Below are 22962 nucleotides of genomic sequence, written 5' to 3'. Positions count from 1 at the left end.
TTAACTTAATGATTTGTCGGTAAACAAGGACTAAAAACATAAGATAGTGTTGCATCTTTCTTATGACACAGAGCAAAAAGTCCTGCTTGTCTAAGTTGTTCCATCAGGTGGAGGTTCCACAGCAATCGTATCCAAAACAGCTGACTGTCATTGGAGCCGGCGGGAGCGTCGCAAAGCCCATTTTGATGTGTCTTTTTTATTAACCTCTTCAGGCCCAAGCTGTTTGTTTACATGCTTTTTTTTATTTCTCTTTGCTATTTGGGCTTATTGGACCCTAATTACAATACAAACTAAGAATCATCTTTTGATATGATGTACTTAGTCCATAAGTACACAAACGTGTACTTCATGTTTAGTGACATGCTTTATACTGTTTTTTCCAAATTCAATTGTATGTTATACTCTTCTGACACCACCAGATGGCAGTATAAGCGTCCACATAAGACCCCAATTCAGTAGTGTACACAATTTTGGAAATACAAGCTAAAAGGTGCTGTCCACGCATGTGGCCACTAAGCCTTTAGAGGTAAATGTTGAGTGAAAAGAGCAGAATGTTTACGTTCAAACATACATTAAGTCCTCTTATAGCGCGTTTAAAGCCAGCAAGGCAGTGTTGTTGAGCTTGGAAGTCTCCGTTTGTGCCGTGTACATGCATACTGTACACTAAGCGGAGAGTTTTGGAACTCTTCACCTTGGCCAGCGTTTACAAAAGTCTGTGTCTTCAAAGACAAAAGTATGCGTCTGCGTGTGGACAAGAGGCCTAAACGCAGAGATAAGTATGCGTTTATTAAGTATCTGTGTTCGTGTGGACATGGCCTTAAGCCTATGTTTCAGAAACGCTGCTGCAGGACACCATAGGGACCAAAGTATCAGGGCACTGCGCTGAATCTTAAATCTAATTACTGACCCCTCGTTGATGCCAGTACGGGAAAAAAAATCTCAAGAAAAGTTCTTCTGTAATCTTGAGATTTGTGTGATTTTGGTCCAATTCCGAATTGTACGACCTTAGGCGTGTGTAGCTGTATTGAAGCTGCAATCTGCTGCGTATTGTTCCTTACCAGCCAGCGTTTGAGCGTGATGGGGTTCATGTTGAATTCTTTCACCAGTCCCAAGTCATGGTACATATACTCCAAACAGCTCAGCATCTGCAGACACAAAGGAGCGTGGAAAAACACCACCAACAAAAGAAACCATACCATAGCTTAAGTGGATTTTTGTTTACTCTTTTAGAGGCAAACTAACCTCATTGTGCTCCCAGTGCCAGACGTCAAACGTTGGCTTCTTAAGTGCCTCGATGGTCTCCTGGGACAGTGTATACTGGAGAGGACAAATGTGCAAGAGCAAAACAGTGAGAACATCACAAGATGCTTTGAAAAGGAAGCTTCTACAGCGTCTCACCTTTGGGTAGTTGGGGACGTCTCGTCTCGGAGTGACCTTTTTGCCGTCGTCAAAATTGTATTTGCACGGACAGTTCACCCTGAAGCAACAAACTGGGTTTTAGCTCAATAGTGGTGGAAACAACAGTTTTTATGAGTTTTAGTCTCAGTAAACACCCCATAAAATTCAGCAGGAACTTTCACTAGATGTCCCAGGGGTGGAAACTGACACATTGACTAGAATGGACTCCAACGCCATGCCAGAGCTGTTACCCATCCGGTGGAAACAGGGGGTTATTCTATAGAACAGTGCTTTTCAAACTTTTTTGAGCCAAGGCACATTTTTTTCATTGAAAAAATCCGGGAGGCACACCACCAGCAGAAACCATTAAGAAATTAAACTCGGTAGACTATAAAAAGTCGTTGTCGCAATTGTTGGATATGACTTTAAACCATAACCAAGCATGCATCACTATAGCTCTTGTCTCAAAGTAGGTGTACTGTCACCACCTGTCACATCACGCCCTGACTTATTTTGAGTTTTTTGGTGTTTTCCTGAGCGTAATGTTTTAAGTTCTTGTCTTGCGCTCCTATTTTGGTGGCTTTTCCTGTTTTGTTGGGATTTTCCTGTAGCAGTTTCATGTCTTCCTTTGAGCGCTATTCCCCGCATCTACTTTGTTTTAGCAATCAAGAATAATTAAGTTTTTTCTATTTTTTTTTTGTGGGGACATTGTTGATTGTCATGTCATGTACGGATGTACTTTGTGGACGTCGTCTCTGCTCCACATGCTGTAAGTCTTTGCTGTCGTCCAGCATTCTGTTTTTGTTTACTTTGTAGCCAGTTCAGTTTTAGTTTTGTTCTGCATAGCCTTCCGTAAGCTTCAATGCCTTTTCTTAGTGGCACTCCCTTTTTTTTAATTTTTGGTTTAAGCAGGATACTTTTTTACCTGCACCGTGCTTCCCGCTGCCGCCTGCATATTGTAATAACGACAAACCATTGTCGTCTCACACGACCTGTTCCCGACATCTACAAGCAATTAGCTACCGGCTACCACCTACTGATATGGAAGAGAATAACATGGTTACTCTGCCGAGCTCTAGACAGCACCAACACTCAACAACAACACATCATTTGCAGACTATAATTACTGGTTTGCAAAAAATATTTTTAACCCAAATAGGTGAAATTACATAATCTCCCACGGCACATCAGACTGTATCTCACGACACACTACAATTGTTGAAAAACACTACTATTCAAGACTACCCTTAATTATCTGTCGGAGAACAAGTGTCCTCTACATTTATTTCGGTCAATTTCTCTAGTCAGAGTTACAAATTTCAGAAAAAAGTATTGCCCTGCACAAAACGTCAACTGCAGAGGATGCTGGTTCTCAGTTAGGCTTCAATCAATTGAACGAAAAATGAAAAATGAAAGTTAAAGTCCCAACGATCGTCTCACACACACACACTGGGTGTAGTGAAATGTGTCCTCTGCATTTGACCCATCCCCGTGTTCATCCCCTGGGAGGTGAGGGGAGCAGTGAGCAGCAGTGGTGGCCGCGCCCGGGAATCCTTTTGGTTATTTAACCCCCAATTCCAACCCTTGATGCCGAGTGCCAAGCAGGGAGGTAATGGGTCCCATTTTTATAGTCTTTGGTATGACTCGGCCGGGTTTGAACTCACGACCTTCCAGTCTCAGGGCAGACACTCTACCCACACGGCCACTGATCTGGTAGATGGTAAAAAAAAAAAACAACTAATGTGGCAACTAGTGAGAAATAAAAATGTGTGTTTAAATGGAATACTTGCATTATTATAATATTGGATTTGAAAAATAATAATAATGCTGACAATAGTATAGTTTATCTGCAATAATTTGTGGGACCAAGACTGTTGATCTTTGGACACCATATTATTTGATTCGATTCTTGGGGTAACAAGTCGATTGAGAACCGATTTTCTATTCAAAACGATTCTCGATACAAAATCCATACATCCATTTCCTACCGCTTGTCCCTTTCGAGCACTCCATGCTTTTTAAAAACATTGGGTGCCAGTTCTATGATTAACTCCATTCCTCCATAAAATAGATAAACAGCCGTGATACATTTCTATATTACTTAAAAGAAAACAGTTTTTGTTTGATAACATTCTATCCAGATATTTAATAAAAGTCAAACACAAATAGGGCAACAAGAGAAGTATCCCATATTTATATTTTCTAAAGTAAATCTGTACAGCAAATATGTACATCTATACCAGGGGTAGGGAACCTATGGCTCTAGAGCCAGATGTGGCTCTTTTGATGACTGCATCTGGCTCCCAGATAAATCTTAGCTGACATTGCTTAACACGATAAGTAATGAATAATTCAGCTGGTAATCACAGTGTTAAAAATAACGTTCAAAATATAAAACATTCTCATGCATTTTAATCCATCCATCCGTCGCATTAATGGTAAGAAGTATTTTATTTATTATTGGCTAGCTTCAGAATAACAATGTTATTAAAAAGAATAAGAGTCTTATTATACTCTAAAAATGTTGGTCCTACTTAAAAATGCACGCATCTAGTTGTATTCAGTGTTAAAAAATATTATATGGCTCTCACGGAAATACATTATAAAATATTTGGCTTTCATGGCTCTCTCAGCCAAAAGGTTCCCGACCCCTGATCTATACCATCAATTTGATTTGCCTTAGTGACTGAACAGGACAGTTTAAAAAATAAATACATTTTGTGAATCGATTAAGAATCATTACAAAGAAAAACCGCGATTCATTCAAAAATCTATTTTTTTTTAACACCCATACATGGGACAATATATTGTTCATCAAAATGTATTATTGGCCAATGCCTAACTAGCTTAGATGATGACTCATTGACTGATCACCATTATCTTCACTATAAGTCCTCTTCTGTTGTTTGTTTCTTCCAGGGGGTGTCGCAGTTTTATATTAGCAGGTGTGTGTGACGGAAACAAAAGCTCTAAAGACACTTTTTCCGGCAGGTGTCAGTTTTATATTTCCAGGTGTGTGTGGCGGAAAGATAAGCTCCGAAGACACTTTTACCAGCGGGTGTCGCAGCTTTATATGACCAGGTGTGTGTGAAGGCAAGCGCTGACCCGCTTTGGGAGAATTTGTTTGGCGCTACCTGTTGGTTTGCATGTGTATGACGAGACACCAAATATGGACGATGTGTCTTTTTTTTACACTTTTCTGTCAGGGCAAAATACTAAGGATGTGCTAATCAATCGTCGGCTGAACGGTATCGGACGTTTATGTCTTTTAATGCGGCTCACAAACACTGATCTCGTCTGAGTATCTTTATACACAGTGTGGAGCCGCTCCCTTTAATTAACAATACTTCCATTACAGCATATTTACTGCATTTTCTAGTTTCTTAAAGGGGACCTATTAAGCCAGGGGTCGGCAACCCAAAATGTTGAAAGAGCCATATTGGACCAAAAATACAAAACCAAATCTGTCTGGAGCCGCAAAAAATTAAAAGCCATATTACATACAGATAGTGTGTCATGAGTTATAAATGTAATTAAGAGGACTTAAAGGAAACTAAATTACCTCAAATATAGCTACAAATGAGGCATAATGATGCAATATGTACATATAGCTAGCCTAAATAGTAGTGATGGGTCCGGCAACACCAATGCATCGGCGCATGCGTCGAGCTCATAGAGCGAAACCCTGTGTCGGTGCGCGTACCGCTTTTAGAAAGTCACGTGACCGATCATGAGCTGTTTTGGTCACGTGACCGATACGCGAACTGTGTCGCACTGACGCCTCCTCTGTGCCCTGTGAGCGGCTCTTTTCTACAGCCGGAGAAATAATAACTAAGAAGAAAAAGCGTCTAAAATTGAATACGTTGGAAAAACGTAAAATTTTTAAATAAAAATGTGTAAAAAAATAAATAAAAATAATTTCCAGGTCCACAAGCATCCTCATTCACAACACGTTCTCTTAGATTTCCATGTTATGATACATGTTCACATTATTTATTGACTGTATCTAAAAAAGACAAAAAATATATTTTTATTTAAATGAAGTTATGAAATAATCCTAAATGAAATACAATGACTTGGTTTATATTATTGTATATACTAGGTCAGTGGTTCTCAACCTTTTTTCAGCAATGTACCCCCTGTGATTTTTGTTTTAATTCAAGTACCCCCTAATCAGAGCAAAGCATTTTTGGTTGAAAAAAAAAGACAAAGAAGTAAAATACAGCACTATGTCATCAGTTTCTGATTTATTAAATTGTATAACAGTGCAAAATATTGCTCATTTGTAGTGGTCTTTCTTGAACTATTTGGAAAAAAAGATATAAAAATAACTAAAAACTTGTTGAAAAATAAACAAGTGATTCAATTATAAATAAAGATTTCTACACATAGAAGTAATCATCAACTTAAAGTGCCCTCTTTGGGGATTGTATTAGAGATCCATCTGGATTCATGAACTTAATTCTAAACATTTCTTCACACAAAAAAAAAATCTTTAACATCAATATTTATGGAACATGTCCACAAAAAATCTAGCTGTCAACACTGAATATTGCATTGTTGCATTTCTTTTCACAGTTCTTTTTGACAGAAATTTTAGTGACAAACCTGAGCTTGTGCTTCACTGAGTTTATGAACTTACATTCATATTTTGTTGAAGTATTATTCAATAAATATATTTATAAAGGATTTTTGAATTTTTGCTATTTTTATAATATTTAAAAAAAATCTCACGTACCCCTTGGCATACCTTCAAGTACCCCCAGGGGTACGCGTACCCCCATTTGAGAACCACTGTACTAGGTCATAAAGTCAGTGTCAGTTGAGTCGGTCCATAGGTTGCCTGTAGGGATTTTTAATGTCCAGCAGATGTCAGTATTTAGTGACACAGTATTGACACAGTATCAATACAGTTTTGCAATGTGTCGAAACGCTTCATGACGCCTCATGAACCCATCACTACTAAATAGCATGTTAGCATCGATTAGCTTGCAGTCATGCAGTGACCAAATATGCCCAATTAGCACTCCACACAAGTCAATAACATCAACAAAACTCACCTTTGTGCATTCACGCACAACCTTAAAAGTTTGGTGGACAAAATGAGACAGAAAAAGAAGTGCCATAAAACACGTCCCAGAAAGTCGGAGAATAGTTATACATGTAAACAAACTAGGGTGAGTTCAAGGACCGCCAAAATTAGTAGGACAAAACGGCGCTCGCCAAATACTCGAATCAGTGAAGCATGTTTAATATAAACAGTGTGCTTTATAACAATTAGGGATGTTTGTGTCATGTTTGTCCTCCTACAGAAACCATATTAAAACAAAATATATTTTTTTTTCCCCTCATCTTTTTCCATTTTTCATACATTTTTAAAAAGCTCCAGAAAGCCACTAGGGCGGCGCTAGAGCCGCGGGTTGCCGACCCCTGTATAAAGCAAAACTAACGTTTTTTTACTTATTTGTACCTGTTTTGGTGATTTGCATACGTCCCGAAAATTTGAAAGAAAACCATGGAGGCATTTATGGAACAATCTTGCCTTCCTTCATACTTCCTCCAAAGGAGAGTAACAGGGCTGCCAAGTTTCAGCAAATGACAAGAGTGAGACTTCAGAAGCATGATGCGTTTAAAAAAATGTTGGCCTTTTTTAACGTCAATTTATACCTTAAGACTGATGTCCTCACCTCCAGCAGCTCTCCCTGCACTTTGGCTTCCTAATGCTAGTCTTAACCATAAATTTGAAATGAAAATCATCTCCACTGTTTACTATGCTGGCTCTTCTGTCTCATCCTCTGTATCTGCGTTCTCAGTTTGTATATCTTCTATTCTTCCTCACTGTCCTCAATCTCTTCTGATTGCTCTTGTTGCCAACTCCTCAGCATGGAAAGTAGCTGTTGGCTGTCATAAAAGTTGCTCGAAGTTGATAAATGACATCAATGCCTAATTTGCATAATTGAATGCAATGGACGTTGTTGGACAGAGGAATAACATAGTGGGAGACACAAAAAGTGAGGTAAAAATGCAAATGATGGTTATTTTTATTCTTACTTTAATTGTATTTTATTGTCTAAAAAGACATGCACCTGGGGATAGATTGATTGGCAACACTAAATTGGCCCTAGTGTGTGAATGTGAGTGTGAATGTTGTCTGTCTATCTGTGTTGGCCCTGCGATGAGGTGGCGACTTGTCCAGGGTGTACCCCGCTTTTCGCCCGAGTGCAGCTGGGATAGGCTCCAGCACACCCGAAAAAGGGACAAGCGGTAGAAAATGGATGGATGGAGTATAAAATTTGATCAAAAGACTGAATTAAGGGTGAGGATATTCACGAACAAACCAAATCTATTGACTGGCTCATTAACATGAACAATAGGTTAGTTTTTATTGGAAGTGTGACAGTGATGAAATATTAATCTCAGACGGCGGCAGCTTTGCACACTTCTCCTCTCTTTTCTGACTGGAATGCCACTTTATTGTCATTGCACTTAAAAGTACAACAACATGTGTTTTCAGTACAAGCTGTCTAAGTGCAGACAATCAGTAGACAGCCGCCTATGAGGAAAGCCTCAGATGCCGCTTGTACGTTGAGGACTCTTTCATGTCTCCAAAACATCCAAAAAAAGTCGCTGGATTTGTCGCTCGTCGCTTTTGAGAAAGAAAGTTAATACGAGGAGAGGGAAAGATATTAGATTTACAGAGAAAGTCGCTAGGTGGACAACACTTTGCTGCATTGTGTGTGAAAGATATACCCAACAACACCCGCCGTACATTGTTTCTGATTGGTTTACATTGCGTGGTGCCTTCAGTGGTTGGCTTGATTAAGCGCAATAATTTATGGATTTGTCTGGGATTGGGTATTTACTCAAACTACAACATGTCGCGAGGAAAAAAGCTTATTAAGAAAAAAAATTTATATAGAGTAGTGAATGGGGAAATATAAGCGTGAGAAATGTCAATTGTGGCGTGAGAGTGGGTTAAATTGCATGACTCAGGCTTAAAACGTGAGGCTTGGCAGCTCTGCAGTAAGCAAAAAAAATCTATCCTTTTGTTGTGGGGCACACTGGCTCGTACATGCACATGAATCCTCCGCGGTTACCCTTTCTAATACAAAGTAGCGTATAGTTCTAACTTAGATCTGTCAGTAGACTCCATATGGAAGCGCTAAACACTACAACATGGCTAGTGGGGAGAAGATGCAGTCGAAGTGGAAACACATCTATAAGAGCGTCCACAAAGCCACGCATCCTGAAGAGACGGTCAGAAATCAGCTTGAAGATGGTCTGTAAAAAACAATCTATGCACATTTTCAAAGAACCACCATCATTATCAAGTAACATTATCATTGGAGGATGAGGCCAAACATGTTACAAAAAACCGAGAGCAAGGCAGTAGCGAGCTTAGCTAAACTAGCTTAAAACAACACCAACAAATAAGTGCTTAGTTAAGTCTAAGAAGTGTAGATGGAATCAAGTTACAGCAGAAAGTAAGTTGCTATTAACAGGAAATGAAAATGTAGATGAATAAGAATCTAAAACAGGGGTGCCCAAATTCTTTGCCTCCCAGGGCCTAAGTGAAAATGTTCCAATTTTTGTCATTAAGCCAAATACAGCAATTTTAAGCATATAGCTTCACAATAGGTGAAAGATCAGTTATCACAATACATAATGTTAGATATAGAGAACATACAAACCCTTTATTTATTGAATCAAAAATATTGAAATTCAATGATTTGGTGCATTTACAAACAGCTAAAATGATGTACAAAGCAAACTATAATCTGCTACCCAAGTATGTACAACAATTCTTCTCAACAAAAGAGGAGAAATATAACCTTAGAGGAAATTCTAATTTAAAACATTTGTATGCCCGTACAACACTTAAAACCTTTAGTACCGTATTTTTCGGAGTAAAAGTCGCACCGGAGTATACGTCGCACCGGCCGAAAATGCATAATAAAGAAGGAAAAAAACATATATAAGTCGCACTGGAGTATAAGTCGAATTTTTGGGGGAAATTTATTTGATAAAATCCAACACCAAGAATAGACATTTGAAAGGCAATTTAAAATAAATAAAGAATAGTGAACAACAGGCTGAATAAGTGTACGTTATATGAGGCATAAATAACCAACTGAGAACGTGCCTGGTATGTTAACGTAACATATTATGGTAAGAGTCATTCAAATAACTATAACATATAGAACATGCTATACGTTTACAAAACAATCTGTCACTCCTAATCGCTAAATCCCATGAAATCTTATACGTCTAGTCTCTTACGTGAACGAGCTAAATAATATTATTTGATATTTTACGGTAATGTGTTAATAATTTCACACATAAGTCGCTCCTGAGTATAAGTCGCACCCCCGGCCAAACTATGAAAAAAACTGCGACTTATAGTCCGAAAAATATGGTATATCAGCATGTGGAATTAAATTATGGAATGGATGAACCAAAGAAATCAAACAAAGCACCAATATGATTCACAAAGTACACAGAACAAGAATTATGATGAACATCTTGAACCCTTTTTTTTCCTTTTGAGAAAAAAATTATTTATGTATTTAATATTTGTTTACTTACTATGGTATATTATTCATTTATTATTTATTTGTTCACTGTTCAGAGAACAAGGACATTAGATAAAATTGCTATGGTATGAAAAGGGGTAGGATTAAATGAGCTCTGCTTCTTCCTACTCCTTTTCGGCCGTGCTGTAATGAAACAACTGGAAATGTGTGATGCATTACATTGTATCGTATGCATGTTCCAAATAAACTGAAACTGAAACTGAACTGAACTAGTTTTATCGTACACTGCCATTATTTAAGGTAGTGGACATACCATTATTGGTTGTGAGGACTTAAAAGTGTATGAATATGTTTTAATTTTATGGAAGCCACGCCTTGGCGGGCCAAAACAAACAACTTGTACTACTCAGTGGCCTAGTGGTTAGAGTGTCCGCCCTGAGATGGGTAGGTTGTGAGTTCAAACCCCGGCCGAGTCATACCAAAGACTATAAAAATGGGACCCATTACCTCCCTGCTTGGCACTCAGCATCAAGGGTTGGAATTGGGGGTTAAATCACCAAAATGATTCCTGGGCGCGGCCACTGCTGCTGCCCACTGCTCCCTTCACCTCCCAGGGGGTGAACAAGGGGATGGGTCAAATGCAGAGGATGTGTGTGACAATCATTGGTACTTTAACTTTAACTTGGCGGGCCACATCTGGCCCGCGGGCCCAAACTTGGGCACTCCTGGTTTACAGAGCGGATGATACAACAACTGCTGTTGGTGTGTCAGCATTGTTGCAGTCAGTGCACGACACGTAAGAGGGCGGCTCACTCCATAAATTGGTAGTGTCGATACCAGTGGTAATATCAGTATATAATCGATACAGGAGTAATTAGATAAATATTTCTATTTTCTCAGTAATATTGTTGTCGTCTTTGTTCATGTTTACAAACTAGGGAATAACTTCCTGGACACAGTGCAAAAAAACCTCAGGATTGAAATATTAATAGAAAGTAATATTTTTGTTTGGTTATTATGTACCGGTACTGTTGACATTGCTCTGCTCAAAAATTGTATGTAAAAAGAGAGAATGAGGAACTGGTTTAAATATCGTGTTGATATTGTTAACCTGGCAATAGCATTTACCATCAATGAATGGAAATATTTACAGTTAATACCGGTACATGTTAATGGTATCGGTATTGGCCTTAAAAAAATACTGTCTTACAGTCATGTTAATATAGTAAAGTTAAAGTACTATAAAAAAATACTGTCTTACAGTCATGTCAATATAGTAAAGTTAAAGTACCACTGATAGTCACACACATTAGGTGTGGTGAAATTACTCTCTGCATTTGACCCATCCCCCTAGGCTTCAATCAATTGTGGTTCTGAGTTAGGCTTCAATTAATTGAACGAAAAATTTAAATGAAAGTTAAAGTTAAAGTCCCAGTTATCGTCACACACACCCACTGGGTGTGGTGAAATTATTCTCTACATTTGACCCATCCCCTTAATCCACCCCCTGGGAGGTGAGGTGAGCAGTGAGCAGCAGCGGTGGCCACGCTCGGGAATCATTTTGGTGATTTAACCCCCAATTCTAACCCTTTATGCTGAGTGCCAAGCAGGGAGGTAATGGGTCCCATTTTCATAGTCTTTGGTATGACTCGGCCGGGGTTTGAACTCACAACGCGAACACTCTAACCACAAGGCCACTGAGCCTGCTCAGGTTTAACTGATTAGGAGACTAAATGGTTTGGCTCGTCAAAGGGTGGTGATCGGTAGGTTGTGAGTTCAAACCCCGGCCGAGTCATACCAAAGACTATAAAAATGGGACCCATTACCTCCCTGCTTGGCACTCAGCATCAAGGGTTGGAATTGGGGGTTAAATCACCAAAAATGATTCCCGGGCGCGGCCACCGCTGCTGCCCATTGCTCCCCTCACCTCCCAGGGGGTGATCAAGGGTGATGGGTCAAATGCAGAGAATAATTTCGCCACACCTAGTGTGTGTGTGACAATCATTGGTACTTTAACTTAATATTTAACAGATATAAATACTGACCTCTTTCAAGCTCACACAACAATTGATGGCAGATCTGCACGGCTAACTATGTATCGAACATGATCATCTCCACTGCCTTAGATATGGTGGTATAGATCTAAAGACCTTAGACTTCCTTTTTATTGTCATTCAAATTTGAACTTTACAGTACAGATAAGAACGAAATTCCGTTGCATTAGCTCATGGTAGTGCAGGTTAAAAAAGCAATAAGGTGCAGATATGAATAAATAGATTTCTGTACAGATAAATATATTGCACTTTTGCATATGCATCCACGTATATGGATGTATGTTATATTGTCTTTATATTCCAGCGAGTTAATCCATTTTTGGGGGGAATTGAGGGGATTAATATGATGCGTTCAAGAATCTTACGAGGGAAGAAGCTGTTACAGAACCTGGAGGTTCTGCTACGGGGGCTGCGGAACCTCTTTCTAGAGTCCAGCAGTGAAAACAGTTCTTGGTGGGGGTCATGTCTGCATGTTTAACTATGTATCGAAAGGGCATCTCTATTCTCCTTCAAAACCGCAATAAAAATACACCTCCAGGCAACTTCAACCCTAAACTAACACCCTCCCCGGATTGTTGTTAATAATCAAATGTAAACAATCAAATGCAGATACTTTTCTTATGCCTTCTGATCTCTCTCTCTCTCTCTCTCTATGTCCACTACTTGCTGTACATATCCTACCAAGTCAGATCTACACTGTTTCAATATCCATTTCTCTGTTCTCAATTGTTGATGACTGATGATAACAACCAAACCTACCCCCCCCCTCCACACCCCAAATTGTAAATAATGTAAATAATTCAATGTATACACCCTGATGATTATCTTGTGTGATGACTGTATTATGATGATAGTATATATGATAGTATGTATCTGTATCATGAATCAATTTAAGTGGACCCCGACTTAAACAAGTTGAAAAACTTATTCGGGTGTTACCATTTAGTGGTCAATTGTACGGAATATGTACTTCACTGTGCAACCTACTAATAAAAGTCTCAATCAATCAATCAAACATGATCATCTCCACTACCTTAGATATGGTGGTATAGATCTAAACACCTCAGTCACAATGGTGCTGTACGTTTAAAATGGCTGCATTTGGCCGGCGGCCCGTTGGCATATTTTCACCTCACTGGAGGCGAAAAGTTTGGGCGGTAAGGTACAGTATATAAACAATGTAGAATATCGCATCACCTGCCGCCAACTGTCGATGTCATCTCGTCCCGCAGCTTCTTCAGATCATTTTTACACTTCTCAATCTCAACCACTTTCAGACCTTCCACTGAAACAAACACGATGTGACATTATCTCTTGTTCTGCTGTACGTGTGTACATTTAAATGCACCACTCACACTCCACTCTCTTCTCCAGCATGGCAAGCCTGTTGGTGACCTCCGTCTTCAGCTCGTTGATGCGAAATGCTCTAAAAAAAAAAAAAAAGACAAATTGGGTTTGGTGGCTGACTAAACTTGTCTCCAAGGTGCTTGAGCGGGCACGATCATCAAGGGGTAAGGGGTAGGGGCGTAACGTAAACAAGGAAGGTGTTACCTGCTGAACTGCTCAGCCACCTGGGACAACACATTCTGAAACATGTCCTCCTTGTCTGTGGACACAAATACAACACATGCAAAAAGCAGCGATGCATAAACTGCATGTTGGAAGTTAGGAGATGGTTTACCTCCAAGTTGGCCAGTAGACAAGGGGACAACTTTGTACAAGGCACTGCACAGAAAGCAGGTTATACACATCAGTAATTATTATTAGTAAGGCGGCACCAAGCAATTATTTCTTGAGTTGATTAATCCATACTTGCCAACCTTGAGACCTCCGATTTCGGGAGGTGGGGGGTTGTGGGTGGGGGATGGTTAAGAGGGGAGGAGTATATTGACAGCCAGAATTCACCAAGTCAAGTATTTCATACATATATATACACATACACACATATATATATATATATATATATATATATATATATATATATATATATATATATATACATACATACATACATACATACATACATACATACATACATACATACATACATACATACATATATATATATATATATATATATATATATATATATTCTGAAAATATGCAAACAAAACTGTGTTTAGATAATTGATACTTCAAACTTGCATAAATAAATATTAAGGAATATAACATAACTTCTGAGAGCTTCAAAATGTAATGAATAAAATGCTAAAGTTGTTGATAAACAAGCAATTATGTTAATAATTAAATATGGTCATTTTAAATGAATTATTATGATAATTTAAAATTAATTATTTCAAATATGTTTATTTTAATGTATAATTCTATGGCTGGATGTAATAAGGAGTCAGAAAAAATACAAATACAATTAATTTTTAGCCAAATATAGTAAAAATGTATTTATTTATTTATTTTTTTAATTAATAAATATTTATTTTTAGGTAAGATAAACATAATAATACAATTTATCTCTAGTCTGGATGATTTAGTTCTTGTCACCCTGTCGTCCTCCCGTCAATCGGGAGATTTTCGGGAGAATATTTGTCCCGGGAGGTTTTCGGGAGAGGCGCTGAATTTCGGGAGTCTCCCGGAAAATTCGGGAGGGTTGGCAAGTATGGATTAATCTACTGTAAGATCTACGGTAATAAACTGTTTTTATAATAGTGCACGTGTCAAAGTCAAGGCCCGGGGCCAGATCTGGCCCGTGACATTATTCAATGTGGCCCGCAAAAGCCTTGAAATAATATGTGTCAATTAAGTACTTGATCTTTTCCTACTAATATATTTGATATTTTCTTACTAATTGTATTGTTTCCTTTTTGAAAGAAAAAATACGTGTATTGCATGCAATTGCATATCTTTTAAATTTGAATTGTATCTAATAGGGCTGTACGGTATACCGGTACTAGTATAGTATCACGGTACTAATGAATCAAAAATGGTACTATACTCTGTTTGAAAAGTACCGGTTCCCAATGATATTGCTGGTTTTACGAGCAGAGGAGCATGTTCGGCAGCGCACAGTCACAGAGTACTTATAAGCAGACACGGTGTGTAGACAGTAAAGGGAGAACGGACGCATTTTGGCCTAAAAACTGAGGATAAAGGTAAAGCTATAACACTGAAACACCCTCAGGAAAAGGTGCTTTAAGACATGGCTAGCTAGCTAGCACCGAACATCCATCCGCAGTCGGCAGTGTTTAAGCTACTTCTAAATCACTAATCCTCGCCACCATGGCGACAAATAAAGTATGTTTCTTACAAGTATCATCCCTGCAGGACGAGGAATAGCTAAAAATGCTTCACTACACACCGTAGCTCACCGGCGTCACCGCTAACAAAAGCCAGCGCGCTTGAATGTAAACAAAGGCCATCGGTGGATCTACACCTGACATCCACTTTAATGATACCAAGTACAATAGCGTATCTAGTTGATACTGCTATGATTACATATATCTTTTTTTCCTTTTTAAAAAAAACGTATATTATGTTTCTAAACTCAGTAAATATGTCTCTGGACACATGAGGACTTTGAATATGACCAATGTATGATCCTGTAACTACTTGGTATCGAATCGATACCTAAATTTGTGGTATCATCCAAAACTGATGTAAAGTATCCAAACAACAGAAAACTAAGTGATTATTACATTTTAACAGAAGTGTAGATAGAACATGTTAAAAGAGAAAGTAAGCAGATATTTATAATTTTGACAAAATAATAGAATGATAAATGACACAATATGTTACTGCATACGTCAGCAGACAAATTAGGAGCCTTTGTTTGCTTACTTACTCCTAAAAGACAAGTTGTCTTGTATGTTTACTATTTTATTTAAGGCCAAAATTGTTCTTCGATTGCAATAAAAACATATTCATGTACCATAAGATTGTTTTGTGGTCCCCTTTATTTAGAAAAGTATCGAAATACATTTTGGTACCGGTACCAAAATATTGGTATCGGGACAACCCTAGTATCTAATAATGCAACAAATATACTACTATCATATATTTTTTACTTTTTTTTTTTTAAATAAAATTGAAATACTAATAAATATCTGCTTGACAAGTTATCTATCAAATTGTACAATGTCAAAATGACATTACATTTTACAGTAAAAATCCTTAGCGGGTAGCTTATCTGTGTTCTTGCCCCCGGTGTGTTACATGTTAGGTGTCATCTTCCAGTGATTGCATTACTTGATAATGATACTTAGGATGAAAGAAGAAATGCTGTTTATTTGCCGTAATGGAGGTGATTATCACAATCAGATACTAGCTTGTCAGGTGAGGGACTAAAAATAAATACAGTGTAAGCCAGAGAGGATCTCTGTTTTTTAATTGGCATCGAAAGGCATTATTCGGGAATGGCGATCACATACTTTTTCAGAAAATACTGATCAGTGGCCGTTTGATTGGCACATCCCTACTTCTTGGCATTGACGAGAGGGGTGCTCCTTTGCATCTCAACAGTTGTTTTTTCACTACAGTAGGGCAGAAGCATCCTTGCCCCGGCACGCCCTCCTTGTGTTAGAGTAGGGTTGTATGGTATACTGGTACTAAATAAGTATAGCGGTACTAATACATTAAAAAAGGTACTGTCTATAAAGCGATCATTGTAATCTCAGAGCATTCAATCAATCGCAACTGGACTGTTTGGTTTGTCTTAGAAGATGTTTCGACTCTCATCAGAGTAGGCTTCATCAGTTCCTGCTCACAGACTTAGATTGGTCAGATCTAGTCTAGCGGTTGATTCCAATACCACATAAGGCTTCATCAGTTTATGCTCAAAGACTTGGATTGGTCAGATCAAGTCTTAGACTTAGATTGGTCAGATCTAGTCTAGTGGCTGGTGCCAAAACCCAAAATATTTGTACTCCAAAACCATGGAGGTGTGCCTCGGCAAGGATGGTTTCGCCCTATTGTAGTGAGAAAAATAACTGTTGTAATCCTACTGTCAAAGCCAACGACAGTCGTTGAAGTGTATATTCCCCTCGTTAGCGTCAAGGTATTGTGTGGCAGAACGATCGCTGTGGATCGACTACTACCATGGCATTCTTTCCAACCCCTCTTATTTGTTGGAGGCTAAATTGCATAGTCTTTTCAACCAGGAATGGTTGAAAGGACGGTGTTGTATGTGGGAGACAAGTGGTGTAGCAGACCACCTCCTCTGTTCAGGTATGGTTTTTCAACCTTGACATGGATGGCTTCCCTCACTCCTCTTTCGTACCACAATCGTAACGTGGACCCCGACTTAAACAAGTTCAAAAACGTATTCGGTGTTACCATTTAGTGGTCAATTGTACGGAATATGTACTGTACTGTGCAATCTACTAATAAATGTTTCAATCAATCAATCAATCAATCAAACCATCCGTCCTCCTTGTCCAGAATCTGTACATGTTTGTTCTCAAAGGAGTGTTGTTTCTCCCATAGGTGCAGGTAGACAGCTGAGTCTTGGCATGAAGAGTTTGGCTTAATAGTTGTTTTGTTTCCCCAATATATGAATCAGTGAATTTAATCATTACACTGGATAGCATACACCAGATTGTTTTTGTGGGTATGGGGTGTCCGGTCTTTAGGATGCACCAGTCTCTGTCTCAGGGTGTTGCCTGGTTTGAAGTATACTGGGATGTTGTTTTGGTTCAAAATTATTCTGAATTTCTCAGATATACTTGATATATATGGAATGACAATATTTTTGCGTCTGTCATCTTTTTCCTCCTCATCCACTCTGTTCTTGTTATTTCTGGAACTGGATGCACTTTTCACAAACAACCAGCTAAGGCAACCACGTTTTGAGGGCTTCCCTCAAAACCTTTGACCTTTGCTCTCTGTCTTTGGCCTGTGGGCTGGTAGGAACATTATCACCTGTGTGTATAAGGGTTCTGATAACAACCAGTTTGTGTTCCGGTTGGTAGTGTGAGTCAAAAAGTAGGTATTGATCGGTATGTGTGGGTTTTCGGTAAACCCCAACATGGAGGCCCCTGTTTTCTCCTATGTGGACATCACAGTCCAAAAAAGGCAACTTTCAGGAATTCAAAGGAAAACAGCAATTCAATTAATTTTGAATGGGGAAAATGTCCCTAAAAACAGTGAATTCTGGCAAATCCGGGAATTTTTAAAAACAAGTGTTGAAGGACAGCACACAATTCCTGAACAGACTGAATATTTTGAAGTTGGAACAGTCTGAATTGGATAAAAACTGTTGGAGTTGTGGAAGTTGGAAAATGTCTCATTCATTTCAATGGGAATTTCATGAAAAGCGGGGATTTTTTTGAAAATAAAACTTGTATGTTCTGAATGAGTTTTTGTTGGAATTTTTGAAATGTTGAACTAGTAACATTTTTAATTGATAAATGGTATTACGGATTTCCTGGAATTTTGGGAAAACCGGGATTGTTCAAAAAACAACTTTGTATTTTGTCCTGATTAAGAAGAATGTTTTGACTGTGGAATGGTTGAAGTGGGTTGAAAAATATGAAAGCAGTAGTCGACAGAAAAAAGGGTGAAAATAGGGTTTGGAAAACTGGGAATTGCTGGAATTTTTTTGAACTTGGGAAAATTATAGTTTGAATGTCCAGGATGAGTAGAATATGTTGAAGGTGAAATGGTGTGAATTGTTTGAAAAATGTGGAAATGGTGAAAGTTTGAAAAATGGCCATTTCAGTTTGAATGGGAAAAATGTCCCGGAAAACCTGAAATTCTGGGAAATCTGGGAAATTTTGGAATTTGTCGATGAAAAGCCACGGTTCCAAATAGGCTGAACAGTTTGAAGTAGGAACGGTTTGAATCGGATGAAAAATGTAGAGGTAGTGCACGCCAAAATCTGGAGAAGAAGAATAATGATAAATAGATGAATTTTAGTGTAAAAAAAGCATATGTGTGAATGCTTTAGAACGTTCACACAATAATAATACTAGTAAATAGATGCATTTTGGTGTAAGAGCAGATGTGTGAATTCTTTGGAACATTCACCCAATATTAATAATAACAAATAGATGCATTTTGGTGTAGAAAAAGCATGTGTGTGAATGCTTTGGAACATTCACCTAATATTAATAAGAACAATTAATAGATGCATTTTGGTGTAGAAAAGCATATGTGTGAATGCTTTGGAACATTCACACAATATTAATAATAATAATAAATAGATGCATTTTGGTGTAGAAAAGCATATATGTGTGAATGCTTTGGAACATTCACACAACAATAATAATAATAATAATAAATTAATTCATTTTGGTGTAGAAAAACATATGTGTGAATGCTTTGGAACATCCACACAATAATAATAATAATAAAAAATAGATGCATTTTGATGTAGAAAAGCATACATGTGTGAATACTTTGGAACATTCACACAATAATGATAATAATCCATCCATCCATTTTCTACTGCTTGTCCCTTTTGGGGTCGCGGGGGGTGCTGGAGCCTATCTCAGCTGCATCTGGACAAGTCACCACCTCATCACAGGGCCAACACAGATAGACAGACAACATTCACACTCACATTCACACACTAGGGACCATTTAGTGTTGCCAATCAACCTATCCCCAGGTAATAATGATAAATAAATTAATTTTGGTGTTGAAAAACATGTGTGTGAATGCTTTGGAACATTCACACAATACTACTACTACTACTACTACTAATAATAATAATAAATAGATGCATTTTTGTGTATAAAAGCATATGTGTGAATGCTTTGGAACATTCCCACAATAATAATAATAATAATAATAATAAATAGATGCATTTTGGTGGAAAAAAGAATGTGTGTGAATACTTTGGATCATTCACACAATATTGATGATAATATTAAATAGATTAATTTCGGTGTAGAAAATCATGTGTGAATGCTTTGGAACATTCACACAATAATAATAATAATAAATAGATGAATTTCGGTGTAGAAAATCATATGTGTGAATGCTTTGGAACATTCACACAATAATAATAATAATAATCCATCCATCCATTTTCTACCGCTTGTCCCTTTTGGGGTCGCGGGGGGTGCTGGAGCCTATCTCAGCTGCATTTGGGCGGAAGGCGGCGTACACCCTGGACAAGTCGCCACCTCATCACAGGGCCAACACAGATAGACAGACAACATTCACACTCACATTCACACACTAGGGACCATTTAGTGTTGCCAATCAACCTATCCCCAGGTAATAATAATAAATAAATGAATTTTGGTGTAGAAAAACATGTGTGTGAATGCTTTGGAACATTCACACAATAATAATAATAATAATAATAAATAGATGCATTTTTGTGTAGAAAAGCATGTGTGTGAATGCTTTGGAACATTCACATAATAATAATAAATAGATGGAATTTAGTGTAGAAAAGCATATGTGTGAATGCTTTGGAACATTCACATAATAATAATAAATAGATGGAATTTAGTGTAGAAAAGCATATGTGTGAATGCTTTGGAACATTCACGCAATAATAATAATAATAATAATAATAAATAGATGCATTTTGGTGTAGAAAAGCATGTGTGTGAATGCTTTGGAACATTCACACAATATTGATAATAATACTAAATAGATGAATTTCGGTGTAGAAAATCATATATGTGAATGCTTTGGAACATTCACACAATTATGCAATATTAAAGTGCTTACTTGGGAGAGTTGGAGGGCATGGTGGGGTCTATGGATACCAAGGCGCCTTCAGGATCCACCATCATGATAGCTGTGTTCCTGTACATAAACAATAAAGTCCTCAGTTACTTCAAAGACACTCATTTTCACACTATATTCGCTAAACTCATGTTAAACTTACTCTAGCTGAGGCAAAGAAGTAGTGCAAAAAAAAAAAGGCTTTATTGTCGTAACCTTAACGCTAAATCGTTTCGCTTCTTTCATCCCCTTAATAAGGCTACACGCAGTTATCGTATGGTCATACACTGCCCCCTGCTGGGTTGGAGTGTGAAGTGCAAGTGGGTGATAGATTAGTAAGAGGCCAAAAACCTATATATACAATTTTTTTCATACCTTTTTCCACTTTCGTGTTGCTTTGAAATACATTATTAACAGGAATAAACGATAAAAGTAGTAAAAATAATGATTATGTTTCACATGCACACCGGTTAGTACCCACCTGGGAATGTTGGAGGAAGAACATAGAAGTTCCTTAATGTCACAAGGACTGCAGTGCCGACTGAACACCACCTGGGAAGAACACACCTTATTCTTCTTTTTGTTTTTTACGTTAAAGGTGCATAGAGAAGAAGAATCGATTGTGTTGATTTGCAGAATGACCATAAACGTATCAAAAATACTTAAAAGGTAAATATACTTGTATAGCGCTTTTCTACCTTCAAAGTACTCAAAGCGCTTTGACACTTTTTCCACATACACCCATTCACACACACACACACATTCACACACTGATGGCGGGAGCTGCCATGCAAGGCCTTAACCGCGACCAATCAGGAGCAAGGGTGACATGTCTTGCTCAAGGACACAACGGACGTGACGAGGTTGGTAGAAAGTGGGGATCGAACCAGGAACCCTCAGGTTACTGACACGGCCACTCTCCCAACTTCCCCACGCTGTCCCTTATAATAAATAATAAAATATACTGTTGTAAATTATGTATTAATTTTTTATTTGTATTTTTGCGACATTTTTTTTCATAATGTTATAATGACAATTTTAGTGGATTAGTATAAAACATTTTCTTAATTTTTTTTTCTAATTTAATACAATTATTTTAATTCATTTTTAAATAAAGTATCATTAAATACATATTTATTTTTAAATAATTTATTATTGTAATTTAAAAAATCTGTGATGAGGCGGCGACTTGTCCAGGGTGTACACCGCCTTCCGCCCGAATGCAGCTGAGATAGGCTCCAGCACCTCCCGCGACCCCAAAAGGGACAAGCGGTAGAAAAAATGAATGGATGGATAGTATAAAAACATTTTCTGTATTAATAAAAACATTTTATTTTTTTGTAATTTAATACAATTATTTTAATTTATTTATTTTAATTCATTTTTAAATAAAGTATTATTAAATCAATATTTATTTTTAAATAATTTATTATTGTAATTTAAAAAATCTGTGGTGAGGTGGCGACTTGTCCAGGGTGTACCCCGCCTTCCGCCCGAATGCAGCTGAGATAGGCTCCAGCGCCCCCCGCGACCCCAAAGGGAATAAGCGGTAGAAAATGGATGGATGGTGGTCATAAAGATAGACTAACACCTCAACAATGTATTAGTTATGGTTTTAAAACAAAAAAGCAAGAAGTTTCGGGGAGCATTCCAAACAACTATATATGTCCGGCACCGCCGCGACTCCGAGAGGGACAAGCGGTAGAAAATGGAAGGATCTTTAAAATGGTATTACCCCCACCTACTGTATTGGAGTGTTAACCAGAGTCCCCTCCCTTCTTCCTCATTCATACATACATGTATACATTCCCATACTACAAACCCCGTTTCCATATGAGTTGGAAAATTGTTTTAGATGTAAATATAAACGGAATACAATGATTTGCGAATCCTTTTCAACCCATATTCAATTGAATGCACCACAAAGACAACATATTTGATGTTCAAACTCATAAACTTTATTTATATTTTTGCAAATAATTATTAACTTAGAATTTCATGGCTGCAACACGTGCCAAAGTAGTTGGGAAAGGGCATGTTCACCACTGTGTTACATGCCCTTTCCTTTTAACAACACTCAGTAAACGTTTGGGAACTGAAGAGACACATTTTTTAAGCTTCTCAGGTGGAATTCTTTCCCATTCTTGCTTGATGTACAGCTTAAGTTGTTCAACAGTCCAGGGGTCTCTGTTGTGGTATTTTAGGCTTCATAATGCGCCACACATTTTCATTGGGAGACAGGTCTGGACTACAGGCAGGCCAGTCTAGTACCCACACTTTTTTACTATGAAGCCACGTTGATGTAACACGTGGCTTGGCATTGTCTTACTGAAATAAGC

At 37.9% G+C, this 22962-nt stretch overlaps 1 protein-coding gene across 4 annotated transcripts in view; it reads right to left on the bottom strand.

Moving 5' to 3' along the window:
* Positions 1-22962, bottom strand: part of pde9ac (phosphodiesterase 9ac) — a 55394-nt gene that overhangs the window by 27170 nt on the left and 5262 nt on the right. For 3 of the 4 annotated variants that reach the window (XM_061972993.2, XM_061972995.2, XM_061972994.2), the window contains exons 3-11: positions 21105-21175; positions 20627-20704; positions 13668-13711; positions 13538-13592; positions 13342-13412; positions 13184-13271; positions 1399-1477; positions 1243-1317; positions 1059-1145 (exon numbers count right to left, since the gene is read on the bottom strand). In XM_061972993.2, the coding sequence (XP_061828977.1) occupies positions 1059-1145; positions 1243-1317; positions 1399-1477; positions 13184-13271; positions 13342-13412; positions 13538-13592; positions 13668-13711; positions 20627-20704; positions 21105-21175 (648 nt within the window). Of the gene's footprint in view, positions 1-1058; positions 1146-1242; positions 1318-1398; positions 1478-13183; positions 13272-13341; positions 13413-13537; positions 13593-13667; positions 13712-20626; positions 20705-20786; positions 20878-21104; positions 21176-22962 lie in introns of those variants that run through there. The other variant, XM_061972996.2, reaches the window with a different exon arrangement.

Source organism: Nerophis lumbriciformis, linkage group LG17 (assembly GCF_033978685.3).
Source record: "Nerophis lumbriciformis linkage group LG17, RoL_Nlum_v2.1, whole genome shotgun sequence".
Lineage (NCBI taxonomy): Eukaryota > Metazoa > Chordata > Actinopteri > Syngnathiformes > Syngnathidae > Nerophis > Nerophis lumbriciformis.
Note: the sequence above shows the minus strand (reverse complement) of the source record. Positions and strands in the feature narration are given on the sequence as shown.